This window comes from Eretmochelys imbricata, chromosome 11 (assembly GCF_965152235.1).
Source record: "Eretmochelys imbricata isolate rEreImb1 chromosome 11, rEreImb1.hap1, whole genome shotgun sequence".
NCBI lineage: Eukaryota > Metazoa > Chordata > Testudines > Cheloniidae > Eretmochelys > Eretmochelys imbricata.
This window is the reverse complement of record NC_135582.1, coordinates 64,932,918-64,950,737: the sequence shown is the minus strand read 5'-3', so window position 1 is coordinate 64,950,737 and position 17,820 is coordinate 64,932,918. Positions and strand designations below refer to the sequence as shown.

The following is a 17,820-nucleotide window of genomic DNA, read 5'->3' as shown; positions in this document are numbered from 1 at the left end:
AGGTGGAGCAGGGGGCTGTAAAGAAATAATTTAACTAAGGCAAGGTTGCAGCTGACTTTCACATCAATCTATTAACTATCATAAGCATGTCATTATTGTTATGGGGCATATTCTGTACTGGAAAAAGGCAGTTTTAGATTATGCCAGGGTTTGTGGACCAGAGGATCTGGGAGCTGTGAAGGTGGTTTGAAGCCTCTTTTACCCATTCATCTAATCCAAAATGTTAAAAGGCAGGAAAAATCGTAGTGAAAAAAGCAGCATCTCAGATTTTTTCTTAATTATTTGAATAGATTACATCATGACAATAGAGAGGAATGACTCATACATTCACCAATCTAACTCCCACAATTAGATTTTTTTTTACCTCATTACATTTGCGTGCATAACTGTAGCCCCTGGGAGGAGTTGGTATGGAAAGGGCACCCCTATCTCTGCAGGAGAGAACTTTCCAAAGGACCCGACTTCTGTTTCAGGAGCTTTCTTGAGAGCCCTCAGTCTATTCTGAAAATTCCAGCTGTGAAACAATGTGGCCAGTTCTCTACAAACACCAGATCAGTTGATGGACTAGCTGGTGCCCTGGCTGAGGTACTGATTCCACAAGATACTTATGCACATGCCCATCTTTAAGCACACACGTAGTCCACAATAGGAAAATCCCAGACATAGCCCTCTCACATCAGCTCACCATCTTTATAGAGTGTGTAGTGGGCACTATGCAGCCTACTCACATGTTTGAAGTTAGGCATGTGCTTATGTACCTGGCTGAACCGGGGTCTCAACCACCTACCTCTTCACCTCTGGAAAGGCATATATCTTCTCAAGCAAAAGTATACCTGTTGGTCCTAACTGAGCCCCTAGCAGATGTCTGCCCTCTTCCCAAAGCTACACATTAGTTCGCTACGATTGGCAGCCTTTGCTAAGAGAGTTCCAAGAGAGAAATACAGAGGTACTGCAGGTCAGGACTGAGTTACCTTAGTAGGACTGTACTTGGGAAGCTTGCACAGCACCTACCAGAACTGGGTCACATCCAGCTCATGTAAACCAGCATATCTCCATTTAAGGCAATGGAACTACTCTGATTTATCCCAGCTGGGGATCTAGCCCATTATTCCTGGCTCCAGTTTAGTGCTATTCGTTTTTCCCTTTCATTAATGTCAAATTCACAATTAAACAAATGGAGTCCCCATTTGAAAACACAGGGGATCAAAGACCAAACACAGTGTATAACCCTATGTTGTCTGGGTCAGATTTGCCCCTGACGAATATCTGAAGGATATGACTTTTTCTTAAACTTGTGTAGCCAGCCATGCCAATAAAGTCTCATTGAATTGAGACCTGATTTTCAAGCCCAGCTGCTTTACGGGGGAGAGAGGAAATTCAACTTGTAAAACCTGCACCTAAATCCTCACCAGGTTTTCAGAGCTATGCAGTTCATGCGTAGTGGAAGCACAGCGAGTGATCAGTGACTTGAACATGGCGCTGACAATAATACCTTCCACACTTTGGGCTGTAGACTTGTTGTCCACTGTGGTGAAGTTATTTCCAAACCCAGCCTTGTCTGCAAAATGCAAGCACAATAAACCATTCGGCTCGGCTGAGATGCTAACAAATTACAGATTAAATACATAATTACTTTTTAAATGTATTAAAAGATGTAATTCACACAGAATCATATGTTCAATTTTTGTGGCCCAACCTCATAAACAATACAGCAGATAAGTGGCACGAATAAGAAGAGGGATTGAAATGATCAAAACTGTTTATCCTCTCCCTTTATTTCCTCTCTAAAACAGAGGGATACAAAATAACGAATGGAATAGGAAAGGCAATTCAGGCATTCCTTTTTCCCTACTCAGATAACATAGAACAAGGGGGCACTCAACTAAATTTACAAGCAATTTAAAACTGATTAAAGGAAATTCTTTTCAAACAATGAAACTCTGCTCTCACAGGATACTATGGAGGCCAAGATCTTAGAATAATTCAAACCACAGATTAAACATTTATATGGATAATAAAAACATCCACAGTTCCTTAGACAGGGCAAAAACATTCACAAGAGAGGGCTTATCCTTTGAAGGTGTAAGCCAATATGTAGCTGATGGAAGTTAAGAAGAAACTTGCCCTGTGGGCCAGTTATTTCACAGTTGTCCACTATGGTGTTTCTTGCACCTTTAACTGAAGTGACTGGGATCATAGACAAGGAGATAAACTACTAGTGTGTTTTGATATGGCAATTCCTATATTCCAAATGCCCACAAATAACTACTTTTGCATGCAATGACCAGTGTACATCTACCATCATCATAATGGTAAACAGAATTGTTTGCCTAACTGAAAAAAAAATGGACTTACACTGTATGCACATAAATCTGAATGCAACTATTCTTGCTTACATGATCTGTTTAGCTACTTGCTGCCTCACCTTAGGCTCTGCAGAGAGATTTAATGCTCAATTATATCTCCATTCAGAATAAACAAAGAACACACAGTCCACTCCAGCTGGCATTTGGTCAAGCAGAAAACCTTCTGCCTGAGGCACAGTTGAGAGAAAATTTTCTTTCACAAAGCCATAAACAAACAGGTAGGATGCATTAAAAGAGAGAGCACATCTGCTTCTCTAATTCCAATTGTACTGGAAATAAAAGAATTTATAGGGCCAGACCCTCAGCTGGTGTAATTCGGAGTAGTTCCAGTGACTTTAATAGAGTTACACTGATTTACACCCACTGAGAATTTAACCTAGTAATTACAATTACATTTTCCTTTAGAAATTCAGTGCAACTTTTTGATAGTGGCAGCCAGCATTCCCTATTGTGGTGTCATCAAGTACAATGTGACTGGGGCTTGTGACGCCAGCTGTACTTACTGTCAGTGACCGGCTCCATGCAGAATCCTAGCAAAGCGTGAAGGAAATCCACTACATTATTGAGGGAATCTCTGTTCACATAGTCCCTCATGGTCTGCCGGAACTGCATTTTATCCAGCTTGTACAGCTTTGTAAGGCAATTCTGAGCCTGTGAAGATGTTACAAAAATGAGAAATATCTGCTTGAGTTTTGGTAACAGTTACAGGGTCCTTCAGGTGCATTTCTGCCCTTGTTTCGCCACTGCTGTGGGGTCATAACTAATGTCGCCTACTAGTCAAAAGGTTTGAATACCACAACAAGATATGGACTCTCAGCTAATGCCAACCATGCAATTCAGTCATAGGAGCCATTACACCACATTATCTTTTGGAGAAGATGTTAAATCAAGGTCACTTCTGCCCTCCTCTTGCAGTCCTCCAAATGCAAGTTAAAATTTCACAGCTGATGAAATGAGTAGGAACCCAATTACTCTGGCCAACGGTATAATGTTGATAAAACAGACTGTGGTGTAGGGGTGTCAGATTTTGAGCCTATAGCCCAGATCCAAGCCTGTTCATGTGTTTATCTGACTCCAGTGACCAATTCAGATGCTGCGGAACACAAACTTTTATTTACAAAAATAATTCAGTGTTGACTCTTTATTGCAAAGTTAACTATCTAGGTGTGACCCAATGCAGTGAGGTGTTAGAAAGCCTGAAATATCAGCTCCAAGAGATGGGTAAACTGTCCGATTCCTCACAGTGTGGTGTTGGTTCTGAAGCCCAATGGTAATACTATGATTTTCTAATAACTTAGATGCACAATGGCGCATCCAAAACAGCTTGGCCAAATAAACAAACAGCAGAAATAGCAGTCATCCCAAAAATGCCCTACAAATCTCTTTCCATAAAGACCCCAGATCAGCAAGGCACTTAGGCACATACTAACATTAAGCATGTCCCACTGAGGCTAACAGGATTATTCACATGCTTAAACTCAAGCATGTTCCGAAGTGTTTTGCTGGATCAGGACCTAAACGACGCAAAACTTAATGGCAATTTTACTAAGTAATAGCTTGGATGCTACATGACACTAGCATTGTAGCCCTGTCTCTCTGGTACCATAATGGCAAACAGAATTTGGTCCTCTCCAAAGAGTGAGTTTGACAGCCCTGCTCTAGGGCCTGATCCAATTCCCACTGAAACAAACTGATCAGCCCAAGGGAAAGGCTCCCATTAATTTGAATAGTCTTTGGATCAGGCCTCTAATGCTCAAGAGTATACTGTGAAGTATTGCTGACTGCATCATGGATGCGATGTTTGCCTACACAGTCATGACCAGTATCTTTCTCGCTGCTTTGGAAAGTATTTTGAGGAAGCTTGTGCAGAAAGGCACTATATGAAAATAAATTCTTTTCTATTTTTTCCTTAGTTTCACATCCCTGACTTTGGAGGTTTATATAGACAGGAAAACGGTAGCGCAAATTACAGTGAAACAGGAGAACTGGTGAATTAGGATTTAAAAAGGAATAAAATAAAAAAAAACAGCACACAGACATTTGGAATTGCCTGATGACTATTTTGTATTTTCAGTTTAAAATGAAATTAATTACAATTTTTGTCTCCAGGAAAACAACTAGCTAGATCCTCTAATGTGGTGCAGCTGCTTTGCATTGCACTGTCAGCATAATCTGAATTTAAAGCTGTAGAACCCAGTCTGAGGATCACACTACTGCAAAGCAGTGTAGATCTGATTTAGGGACTCTGATGTTTCTCCTCATTCCTGCTGCTAGTATAGTTTGGACAAGGAAGCACTGCTAAGACATTCCTATGCCACACCAATCCTCACTTGTGTCTTCAGCCTCTTGTGGCCATTACAGCCCAGCATAAATTAAAGCAACTTTTTCACTGCCCAAACCAGAGCAGCGGGACCAGCCTGCACAGAGCAGCTTTGGAAGCAGGGGAATGCAAAGGAGAATTTTAAACACAGGGCCTGCTACTTATGTGCTCTGTGTTCCATCCCTGGCTCAGCCACAGACTTCCCGTGTAAAACTGGGCAAGTCAGGTAGGCCTGAATTTTTAAATGTCTTTAGGCATTGCTGTGCTCAGTGTTGCAATGCTTAACTTATTTAGGAGCCAATATCTTATTTTCAAAAGGGATTTAGGTTCTTAAGTGCCTAAATTGCTTTTAAAAATGAGACTTAGGCGTTGTAACACTGGAGCACAGCAATGCCTAAATACCTTTAAAAAATCTAGGCCTTAGTCTGTGTGTGTCTGTTAAATAGGGGTAATACTTCCCTGCCTCATGGGGTGTCACGAAGGCTATGAAGCGCTCAGCTTCTATGGTGATGAGGTCATATAGGTACTTAGATAGGAAGATCTGACCCAACATGCTGACGAAAGCCAGGATAAAAATCAGCAATGAGTACCTTCAGGAGTCCTATCTTTTAAAGTTCTAGTCCTTATTCTGGGGTTTTACAGCATGAATCCATCTCTCAAAACTGGTAAAAAATGCTCAGTAAATGGCAAGGAAACATGCATCAGAACTAAAAGCATGCAAACAAACTGCAAAGTAAACTGAAGGAAATAGAAATACATCTGCATTTTACAATGTAATCAAACACTTAGAGAAGTTTAACTGTTCCTGATCTTGACTGGAGCGGGGAAATTTTTTTTTTTTTTTTTTGCAGCAAATATAAAATTTACTGGAAAATGCATTTTTGGGGGGACTGAAACTATTCGCAAATTTGGCAAACTGTTTCAGCTGAAAAAATTATTTTGGAAATGTTGAAACAATTTTGAAAATGTCATTTTGACTTGACATTTGAAATGTTTCATTCAACCCAAACAAAATTTTTCAGTTCGAAACAAATACACTTTTTCCCCACGTTTTTCAGTGTGGCCACCAATCCAAAAAATCAGTGACTTGCTCTGCTCTAGCCTTGAGCCCATAGCACTCTGAGGTTCAGGATATACAGCTATACGCTTTGAATTCAAGGCTCAGTATCAAAATACAAAATGCTGCATGCACCTCTACTGTCAACTTTTTAACTAACTGAGTCAGTTAACGGGGGGGATCATATAAAATCTCCCACTCTAGGCCAGGTTTATAGCCAGGTCTCAATCCCACCTCCACCTCCATTTTCGTGGGCACAGTCTACACCCGCTAACGAAGCCAATGGGAATGCTCACTGTAGCAAGCATGATGGCCAGTAAAAAGTGTTTGTGAGACTGGGCCTTTAGAATTCACCTCTTTGGCAGGACACTGGGCGCTGTGTTCCCATTGAAATCGCCTATACCTGGGTTTTAATTCTCTGGGATGCAATCAGAGCAATAACTGAGCAATTCTGGGCCCTTTATGCTGCTTGCATGGCATCAAAGGGCCAGCAAACTAGGTAAAGCTACTCATGATGGAGGAGGGGATCTGCAGCATGGGAGCATGCCTAGAGCACAGTGCACCCTGGCTATTCGGGGTTGCTGGAGCAGCCCATAAGCAGACATTCAAGGCCACCAGCAGGTAACTCAGGGCTTGTCTACACTTATGGATTTTTGTACCGATGTAATCAAACTGATATAGTCACCACTGTAAACCTCCCCAGTGTAGCCATGCTGCACCAGTATACAAAGTAACTCTTGCTAGTGCAGTATGTCCACGCTAGGGCTTTGCAAATCTGCATGGCAGAGAAGCCCCTGGGCCTGCTCTAAATTGTGTTGGGCCCGAGATATGCCCCTAGCAGGGACAGGAATTTGAAAGGGACAAAGATGGCTTAAAGCTGCCTTGGCTCGGCTGCAGTGCTCAGTAGGTGCTGCTGAGATTGGGGGACAGCATTTAATGACGAATATGAAGGAAGCTGTGTTGACGGGGAGAGCGTGGGCTTCCCAACATCAGCAGACTCATTTCAGAAAGAAGGGGTTAGGGAGAGCTGGAATCTGCTTTAGTTCTCTTACATTCTCCCGGAATACCTGGTGTCTCAGACGATCTCCAGAGAGCCCTCGGTGTCCTTCTCCGCAGCCATAAGCACAGCCCAGGGATTTCACTATTTTGATCAGCATTGTCAATGCCAGCCTGTGGGTGCTTATGGGAGTGCTTTCATCCTAAGAGCCGCAGAGGGGAAACAACACCACGTGACACTGAGGTCAGGTAACTGGCATACCTTTAGTATCTGCTCAGAACACACCGCTGCACATTTTTGCTGGCAAACAGTCCAATATTAGTCTGAATAGCTAAGTAACTCTTGAAAATGCTATTGATTTTTACCTATTCAAGCTCAGGACTTAATCCTTCAAAAACTTGCTATCAGGTGCAATTCTGACTACAATGAACACTGATGTCAACTGGGGTACTCCTAGTATTCAGCTATCTGCCAGGTAGTAAAGCTCAGATTATGCTACCTGGACTGATAGTGAGTACTACTTTACTGAAAGTACTCCCATTGAAATCCATGGGACTACTCATAAAGTACTACTGAACATGAGTAAGAGGGGCAGAACCAAGTCCTAAGGAACTCAAGGATCAGAACCCTAGTCAAGTAACAAAATGAAGTCTGTGTTGTCATCTAGTGGATAAGGCCCAGGATGTGGAGTCATGAGACCTGGGTTCTATTCCTAGCCCTGTCATGATCTGCTGTGTGACTTTGTCTGTCATGTCTCATTAGATTGTAATCTCTTCAGGGCACTGTCTGTCTCTTCCTGATTGCACAGTGCCTAGAATGTGGGAGCCTCTAAGTGCTACCGTAAGATAAATAATAAAAAGCAGAAAAATTCAGCAATAATTTTTCCTGTTTTAAAAAAGCACTTGTACAGTATGTAAAACAGCACCTATTCAAGGCATCAGGAATACTTGTTTTATCTTAAAAATGCAGCCACGCTAGGCCAATTAGGGCTGCTTAGCGGAGTTGCTTTGCTTGGGTAGCCACAGCAAAGGGTGCTGAATTCTCCATGGTGATGCATGCACTGGGTTTGATGTGGGTACCGCAGTGACACAAATGAATACATCTTAGAGGTGCAAAGAAAAGAAAACCTAGTGGTTTCCCAAAAACAGAAAGGGAAAAAGAAATGATAATTACTCACCCACATATGCATACACACACACACACTTGACATACCTTATGTCACATGCATGTATTCTCTATATTACGTGGTACCCAAACATACCTTTTCTTGATTTTTATCATTCTTTTCATAAGGCCCTCCACCTCCTCCTCCACCACCTCCATCAGCTCCGCCGCCACCTCCTCCTCCACTACTTCCTCCACCTCCACCTTCTTCTCCTCCCCCATCTCCAGTTCCACTGACTGGGGGGGCCCCGAATCCACAGCCTGGGCTGCCCGAAGCAGCTCCCTTGAGCTGGAAGGATCCCTCACTTGGTCTCTTTTCCGCGGCCTCATTTTCCTTGTTCTCACTCTTCCTTCTGACTTTCTCCACGCAGGGCACCACGCCAAGCTGCAGCAGGCACTCGACGATGTTCAACGCCACATCACAGATCCGGGAGCTGATGTCGTGGTTCAGGACCAAGTAAACGGCCTTCAGAACCACCTGGAGAAAGAGGACAACAACATGTTTTGGTCAGACTTGTTTTCTGTATTATCATCATCATCATCATCATTTTGTATTTGTATTACATTGGCGCATAAGAGCCCTAGCCATGGACTGCTTACAATCTAGATGTAAGTCAAGAGACAAGAGGTGTCTTGTCACAGACACACAGTCGGGGAGCACAAGGGAACAATCAGACAATATTGGTCATCCTGGTAGGCAGTGGTCTCAGCACACCAACAGCCTAACCATCATCAAGTTTTTTGTAGACATCCCAGCAAGAGAGAGTTTTGCGGAGGGATGTGAAGGAGGATAATGCATTTGTTTTGAGGATGTTTATGGGGAATTCCTTCCAAATGTAATGGGCAGTATGGGAAAAAGCACAAATTTAACAAGTGGTCGATGGAGCACGGTGTTAGAGGCCAGCTGGAGGTGGAAGTCAACAAACATCTCAATGGTGAATGAGAGAGGCTAGAGAGGGTAGGAATAGGCTATGAAGGACCTTGAAAGTGAAGACAAGCAGCTTTATGTTTAATGTGATAGAGGAGGAAGAGCCAGTGGAGGGATGCAAAGAGAGGGGTGACATGATCAAAGCAATGGGCTAGAAAAATGATCTTTGCAGCAGCATTCTGAATGGATATGAGCAGGGCAAGATTGCATTTACCAAGGGCTGAGAGATGGACATTGCAGTCACTGAGATGTCAGACTATGACAGCCTGGACAAGAATGTCAGCTGTGTGGATGGAAAGTAAAGGCCGAATCTCAGAAAGAATCTGCAAGGTTTAGATATAATCTGGATGTGAAGACCCTCAGAGAGATCTGAGCTGAAGATGACACCCAGGTTATGGGCATAAGCAACAGGCAGAATGTTGAGGTTTTTCAGAGTGATTGAGAAGGCGGAGGGGGAAGTTCTTGTGGGGGTGGAAAGATTAAGAGCTCAGTTTTAGCCATGTTGAGCTTGAGCTAGTAGCTAGACATCCACAAGGCGATGTCTGTGAGACAGGCTGAAATTTTAGTTTGGGCAGAAGGAGAGAAGGTCTGGAGTGGAAAGGTAGATCTGTGAGTCATCAGCATAGAGAAGGCAGTTGAATTTGTGTTTGCGGATGAGATTGCCCAGAGGCAAGGTATGGAGGTAGAAGAGAAGGGGACCCGGACAGAGCCCTGTGGAACCTCCCAAGAAAGATGGTGGAGAGGATGAGGAGGATCCTTCTAAGGACATGCTGAAGGAGTGATTAGAGAGGCGGGAATGAGAAGCAGAAGAGGTCAGTCATGGAAGCCAAGGGAGGACAAAATTCCAAGAAGCAGTGAATATTTTAAATACAAGGGTTTGATTTTGAATGTCTTCTTCTCCCTTGGCTATTGTGAGAGTTTGGATTCACTATCCAACTCTATCCGCTCGCTCCCTCAACAGAAGGAAGAAGGGAAACGATCTGCCAGAGCTGGAGTCTGGGCGGTGGTGGGCTTTGCTGAAATTTTGACATGGATGAATCTCTCACCTTTCAAGGAAATCTATTTCCCTCACAAAGATCTTTTCTGCTAGTCCAGTGTCAGAAACCTCTGTGATAGCACTAGGAAATGACTCTCAGACAGTTAAGGCAGCATGGTCTACTGGGTAGGCCACAGGCATGCAGGTCAGGAGACTTGGGTTCTATTCTGCCACGGATTTACTGTGTAAACCTGGGCAAGTTACTTCCCCTCCCAACGGGCAGGGACCATCTCTTACTATGTGTTTGTATCACTGAATATGTTAGGATCTGCAAGGCAGATGCCTACACGCTTGACTACTTCTTTTAATTCTTACTAAATCCTGTTAAATGTGAAGGATTTATCTCAGCAAGTACACTGAAATAATCTCTCTTTTCATTAGAGCCAACTGCAAGGATCTGTAAGGCAGATGCAGTGAGAGGAGAGATGGTTACCTGAGGAATTCTCTGCTTCCAAACAATTAACAAGCCTTTTAGCTTGCCAGAGGAAGGATCATAAATGGGAAGAAAGAGAAGGAAACGTTTTCTGTTATAATTTCTTTGCTTTCCTAGGTTTCAATCAGAACTTTATGGGTGTATTCTCCCTTGGTGCACATGTATTACTCTCTCGTTAAGAAGAATAGAAGTTGCATTACCTGAAAGACTATACCCTTTAGTATTTTTCAAATGTACCCGACTGGTCTTGAATGACCTTCCTGCCATGCTGGAATGGATAGGTATATAAAGAGACTATGGAAAAAAGCTCTCTCAGGTTAGCTCAATGGCACAGCTGCATTGACAGAAGAGGGCTGAGGCTTTTCTTGTTCCTTTGCCAATTACCGAAAGATCCAGCATGCCATTCTTGTGGACAAAGTTGTTGGTGCCGTCAATGTGATCCGTGTCCTCTAGGCAGCTGTAATTGATGCAGGAGTCAGTCAAACTCCGTGGGAGATTGGCGCAGGCCAGCGGCTCATGGGGCATCTCTGGAATGGGCACCTGGTTGCACAGCTTCCGCATGTGCTCGCTGAAGAAGTCCGCGTAGCCCACGTTGAATGAGGCCAGGGTGGTGTTGAAGGTGGCCACAGTGATGGTAGAAATCTGGGATCGCACTGTAAGACAGAAAACAGGTATCTTGGCCTTTCCCGTTTTAGTGACAAAATTACCCATTCAGGCTGTGCTTATTACGGTAATTAGCACCACAGGCAATAGTGTAATTTGTTTTATTATTTCTAAATTTGTCAGCACATAAGTATCTTAAGGATCAGTTAGAAACGTGAGCATCACAACTCTCCAACTTTTAGTAAGCCTTTCAGATACGGAGCTGACCTAGTGCATGGCAAACTGCTCCCGGAATGAATGCAGCTCAGACGTGAGGAATCTGCAGAGCAGCCCAGAGAGGAGAGCTTTGCCTGAAATGTGTAAGCACCAGGGAAGAGGGAGATGTGCCTACGCTAGATTTTAGCTGACACAAATCCAGCCTTTCTCAGGCTATTCAGAATTGTTCAGAGAGTGACTTCGGAAAATGAATCCCAAATGCTCATTTCACGCCACCCAAATACATCTTCCTCTACTAGCTGTGTGGCCTGGTAGCTCATTCATAGATAGTGCCCTGCTCAGCATGGGGGTATAAGGTAGAAGATGGTGCTCCTGTGCAGGGGGCAGCAGGCAGGCACAACACCACAAGCACTAAGAAGTGCTGGTAGTACTGCTCCAGATTAGCCATACGAGCCTCTCAAAGGAGACAGGGGGAGCCAGGCTCTGTCCTCTCAACCCACCTCCACAGTAGCTGGATCCAATAACTGCATGCTCCAACTTTCCAAAGGGTGCAGCAGCAGCGCTCCCAGCCTGGTCCTGGAGGCACTTCAATCTGCTCCCCAAGGAGGGCTGTGACTCCAAGCTACTAGCTAGCCTGGCATGTTTGAAACTAATTCCAAACCAGTTTTGTGCCAGGCCTCCGGTTGGAATCTGGGGGCTCAAATGAACTAAAAGAAAAAAAGAATTCAACTGAGTCGGAGACCTGCACTGAGTCTACCCCAAAGGCTCAGTGGATACTGCAAGGCGCCCTCTGGTTCAATGGCACATCAAGCCATTAGGAGGCTCAGCATATGGTGCCTTCGGGATGTTGGCGACAACCTGCTCTACATCGCCATCTTTATGGACCCAGCTGAGCAATGTATTCAGCATCTGAATGAGACTGGCTGCAGTGCAACCCAGAGAAGTGATGACAGGTGGAAGGAGTGGCGGAGATTATATCAAGTGCCTAGATTGAAGGTGCACAGCTGCTTTTTGCTACTCAGGTTCTTCCCTTAGGGGCTATGTCCAGAATACGCACGTTGTAGCTGCGGTCAGGACTTTATCTTGTGAGAAGTGTTGTGTTGCAAACCCTCCCTGAGCCCTGTCTGGGGCAGAATGACTCAAGCACTCAGTTCTATGGCTAAAAACTGCCTTGTTTTCTTTCATTCCTTTAAAATACGCTTTTAGCGTATGGCTCGGCGAAGAGTGGGTTAACATTTGGAGGACATTTTCACAAAACCGATATCCTCCTTTTTTTTTTTTTTGCACATCAACATTTTGAATGAAAAATTTCATTGCAATTTCAAATTTTGAAACTTTTTGACCAGCTCTATTTCTTTCCTTGCTAAAATCTTCAAAGCTCACTAGTACCTTGGACTGTGGCTGCACACACACAAAAAGATTAGCTAATCAAGTAAGAACAAATAAGACGCAGAGTTTCAGCAACTTGACAAATTCCTATGTGGAGGTGGACAATACACGACCAATATTAGTGAGAGTGGATTGCCACTGAGTTAAGTATCTGCATGGGAATAGAGCCCCCTTCTTTGCCAGGATTAATGGATTTTATATTTTACGTTTTATAGGAAAAATATTGTCAAATGACAATGGAAGAGGAAGGATGGTCCAGTGGTTAAGGCATTAGCCTAGAACATGGGCAACCTGGGTTCAATTTTCTGTACTGCTACTGACTTCCTGTGTGACTGTGGACAAGTCACATGGCCTCTCTGTGCCTCAACTCTCCATCTACAAAGATTACAGCACTTCCTGCCTCACAGAGGTGTTCTGTGGATAAAAACGGAGAGGTGCTCAGATACTCCAGGGGCCATCTGAGTACAGCAGAACCTCAGAGTTACGAGCATCTCGGGAATGGAGGTTGTTCATAACTTCGAACGAAACATTAGGGTTGTTCTTTCAAAGGTTTACAACTGAACATTGACTTAATACAGCTTTGAAACTGTACTATGCAGAAGAAAATGCTACTCTCCCTTTATTTGTTTTAGTAGTTGACGTTTAACACAATACTGTACTGTATTTGCTTTTTTTGTTTTGGTCTCTGCTGCTACCTGATTGCGTATTTCCAGTTCCAAATGAGGTGTTTGGGTGACTGGTCAGTTCGTAACTTTGGGGTTCGTAACTCTGGGGTTCAACTCTACCAATGATAGATGGAAGACTTAAATGTTTTCTGCACCTGGCTAAAAGGGAGGCAGCAGCTGTCTATGCTTGATTCCCGTCCTCCCCACCCTAAGGCAGGAAAACTTCTCATTAGTAACAGTGCCAGCCTGTTAAGACTGAGATGTCTTGTATAATTTTAGCAGCCCTACTATAGGGAAACTGTGGAAGTGCTCTTGCTCTACTGGTAGCCAGTTCTGTTACTGTAAGAGGACGGGGTGTTAGCTCTGATGGGGTGGCCATATGCTGATAGGAGCAATTACAATCTTCGTACCTTTATGGCTCTTGCCGTTTTAAATGGATAAAGCACTTTTATCAATTTCCCAGAATTGCCAACCCCAAGTGTTCAAAAATCATGAGTCAGGTCCAAAAAACAATCATGAGATTATTGTTAAAAAACTCTCATGATTTTAAAGTCAAATTCTGGGTTCCTTTTCCTTGCCTTCTATTCTTGGGCCTTTACGGTTTCACTTGCTTCATTTTTTTTTTTGAGCTTTTCCCTGAAATCATGTGGGTTATAAATGAACTTTTTAAAAATAAGGGGAAAGCTGAGATTCTCATGCAATCTCTTGATTCCAGCAGTTGGGTCTTTCAGAAAACCATCAATTATTGTGAGACACACAATGAAATCACAAGAGTTAGCAAAATTGACTTCCTGCCCTAAACTTCTGTGCAGTGTTCCTGTACACTGTTAAAAAGGTGCTGTGTCCCACCCTAGAGGTGGTGCATGTCCTTTGCAAGAGATTATAATGATAATCCTAAATAGGACAAAAAGAAGAAACAACAAGATATATAGAAAAAGCAAAATGGGAAAGAGGGGATTCATCAGATATTAATCAATTAAAAATATAAAACTATCTCAGCCTCCTGACGTTCACACTCCAGTGTGGTATTTGCTCATCGCTATATTTGACACACCTTCTTTAACGGTATTCTCTCCGTGGCTGTTTGAGTGGTCAGGCAAGTCAGCGACCAGGGTGTGATGAGAGTGAGAATGTCTAGCACTCAGGCTCTCCATCTCCGTAGCTGTGTCAGAACTCCCCCGTCTGGTGAACTTCCCTAGGATGAACACACCAAACAGACATTTAGTTTGCAAGTCTAAGGAATGCGTGAGGGCTAGAAGTTGAGATGTGAGAATGGGGGATGGGGTTCACTGAGATTAGCAGGAGTCCAGACCTCACTTGAATTGTGTGAAACAGAGCCCAAGTGGAAAATCCTTATTGAGGCTTTGTCTACACTACCACTTTTGTCGGTCAAGGATGTGAACCCCTCCCCCCCACCCGACGGACGTAAGTTTCCCTGGCAAAAGTGCTGGTGTGGACAGCGCTATGTCAAGAGGAGAAGCTCTCCTTCTGACAAAGCTAATGCCGCTCATTGGGAGTGGTTTAATTATGCCGGCAGGACAGCTCTCTCCTGCTGGCAAAGTGCGGCTACACGGGAGACCTTACGGAGGCACAGCTGTGTCCATAGTGTAGACATAGCCTTAGTGTACATCTAGTTACTCAAGCAAAACTCCCATTAATGCCAGGAGTAAGATTGGGGGAGGGTCATTCTCCTGGGACTGACTGGAAATATGTTTTGCCCAAGTCCTATTTACTTATTAGAAACAAACTGACCTAAACATGGTCATTCAAGGTCAGCAGTCAGTACAACAACGAACTTCACCTTAGAAGCTGGCAGAAAGACTATGCCATTTCTACAACAGGTGTGGCAAACTGCAAGTCAGGGCAAAGGACATAACCAGCCATCAAAGGGAGGGCCTGTTTTCCCGTGCCAGAGTGATGGAGAAATAAAGAGCCTCCGTTCCACTCTGCTATTCTTGGAACATTCTGGAGCAGAAAAATTAATCAGAATACAGGGTTGCGATATTAATCCTTTCCCATCAGTCACCTAGTATGGCAGTTTGCCATCCTCCTCTCTCAATGCTGCGCCGGTCCTCTCCGATCCCAGAAAAGCTGCCAAAGGAGAATGTGCTGCGAGTGGGTGACACATCCAAATGATCCTCATGGAGCAGAAAGGGCACCCCCATCCTTCGCTGCCGTTTTTTCCCAGTGTGGTGGAAAGGAATAGAACCCTTGCGCTCACGCTCTCGATCCTCTTTGCGGCTCTTAAACTGCAGAAGGAAGAGGAGAGGGGTTAGAGCCAGGCAGAGGCTACAGGGATTTCACTACAGTTAGAGGGGAAGGACACAAACAGATGAAGGACAAGCATGCAGAGCCCAATCCTAAATTTCCCCACTCTAGCCCTTTGTCTATGATGGGTATCTGCACTCCAGCACCACCCACATTTAAGGACCGCACCAGTGCACCTCATGTTGGGAAAGCAACCACACTTTGCTACGGGAAATGCTAAGGTGATGATTTACTTTCCTTGACATCTGTCTCAACCCATCCCTCCAGTTTTATAATTAAGACATTCTTTATTTCAAAGATTTTTCATTATTACTGTTGTTGGACCTATATTTATTTTCTTTTCCCATTTCTCTCCTCCCTTTTTTGTGCATTGCATTCCCTTGTTTGATTAATCTGTTTAATTTTTTATATTATGAATCTTAATTTGTTTGTATAACCTTCAACTCCCAGGCAAGGACCTTCCGGGGAGAGTGCTTTACAGATTTAGACTCAGATCTCAGGTGTAAAACCAGCATAGATCTATTGAAACTGATGGAGGTCCTCTGATTAATGTAATTTGAGGATGTGGCTGCAAACCACCGCCACTTAGGGAAAACTCCCATTGATTTCAATAAGAGCTTGATATGAATACAGATTTCATCATTGGGCTCATAGAGTAAATATGAATACATACATGTATATATCATACACGGACACATAACATGTCCATCGAAAAAAACAAATGTTTGCCTCATGTTCAACCTAAATATAGACTCAACGTAAACTTTTAACAGTTGTATACATGGTATGTGTTTTGGCACTGGATTGTAGATAAACCAAAAACACATTACTGTGCTACTCACCTTCTTAAAGATGTTCATTCCCATGTCTGTGGAGAGATCTGGCACAGCTAGCCTGCGCAGGTTGGTGAGTGACACCTTAGCAAAGGCCTCAGTGCTTAGTGATTTTTCCTCCTCATTGCACTTCATTGTGAGATCCTTCACTCCCCAAAAGAAGAAAAACATGCACAAGTAGAAATAGCAAGTAAGCAACTAAATCAGGGGTGGCCAACCTAAGCCTGAGAAGGAGCCAGAATTTACCAATGTACATTGCCAAAGAGCCACAGTAGTACGTCAGCAGCCCCCCCATCAGTCCCCCCCCACACCTCCCAGCGCCTCCTGCCCACCAGCAGCTCTGCCGATCAGGCCCTCCCCACACCTCCCAATCAGCTGTTTTGTGCCCTGCAGGAGGCTCCAGGGGGGACGGGGAGGAGTGAGGGCACGGCCGGCTCAGGGGAGGGGGCGGGAAGGGGTGGAGTGGGGGCAGGGCCTGTGGCAGAGCCAGGGGTTGAGCCGTGAGCACCCCCGGCACCCTGGAAAGTTGGTGCCTGTAGTTCCAGCCCCAGAGCCGGTGCCTAGACAAGGATCCGCACGTTAACTTCTGAAGAGCCGCATGTGGCTCCGGAGCCCAGGCTGGCCACTGCTGAACTAAATCATCTACTTCAATCCCATCCAGGGACAGCTCCAAAGGAGAAGAACCTTCATTCCATCAGACAAAACTCCACTCTCACATTTTAGGGTTAAATATATTTAGAGATTCAGAGACGAATGATTAATTCTAATAGTTTATCATTTAAAATGACAACGTTTTGCCACTACAAAAACCATCAATGGCAGGAAGCAGTGCATTGGACTGGGAGTCAGGAGACATGCAGTCTACTCCCAGCAAGAACACTAGCATAGTGTATGAGCTTGGACAGGTTGTTTCACCAGTTTCACCAGCAGCTATGGATAATTATAATTATCTTCCCTTATAAAGTGCTTTGAAATCTAGGACTAAAACGTGATGTGTAAGAGGCAAGTGTTAGTTTCATGAAATATATCAATAATATCCAAAATACATTAATACAAGGGTTCTCAACTGGGGGACGGGACACCTCAGGGGGTCGTAAGGTTATTATATGGGGGGTCGCAAGCTGTCAGCCTCCACCCCAAACCCCGCTTTGCATCCAAAATTTATAATGGTGTTAAATATATTAAAAAGTGTTTTTAATTTATAAGGGGGGGGTCGCACTCAGAGGCTTGCTATGTGAAAGGGGTCACCAGTACAAAAGTTTGGGAATCACTGCATTAATGTTTCTGAGTTAGCATGTGGATTGTGATGAGCAGCATTGTCATCACCCTCTCCATCTAAATAATGTTAAGAATTACTTGGTTTGTACAAATACATACATTTTTATCATTTTATTAAATGTTTTTTAGAGGCTCAGGCTTCATTAAATGAATACAAAACAAAGCTGATGTTTGCAGTGAGCATCCTTAATTCCAGCAATGGTGCTCTGGGATATCTTTACTTGTGTATCTTTACTTACTGCTAGCTCCTTAATTTTTTTAAAAGCC

The 17,820-nt window shown here is 43.8% G+C and overlaps 1 protein-coding gene across 3 annotated transcripts in view; it reads right to left on the bottom strand.

The window, feature by feature from the left end:
* UNC80 (unc-80 subunit of NALCN channel complex) overlaps positions 1-17,820 on the bottom strand; it is a 187,411-nt gene that overhangs the window by 127,724 nt on the left and 41,867 nt on the right. For 2 of the 3 annotated variants that reach the window (XM_077829945.1, XM_077829944.1), the window contains exons 9-16: positions 16,285-16,419; positions 15,201-15,423; positions 14,229-14,369; positions 10,686-10,954; positions 8,002-8,382; positions 6,796-6,942; positions 2,870-3,017; positions 1,410-1,558 (exon numbers count right to left, since the gene is read on the bottom strand). In XM_077829945.1, coding sequence (XP_077686071.1) covers positions 1,410-1,558; positions 2,870-3,017; positions 6,796-6,942; positions 8,002-8,382; positions 10,686-10,954; positions 14,229-14,369; positions 15,201-15,423; positions 16,285-16,419 — 1,593 coding nt within the window. The remainder of the gene's footprint in view (positions 1-1,409; positions 1,559-2,869; positions 3,018-6,795; positions 6,943-8,001; positions 8,383-10,685; positions 10,955-14,228; positions 14,370-15,200; positions 15,424-16,284; positions 16,420-17,820) is intronic. The other variant, XM_077829946.1, reaches the window with a different exon arrangement.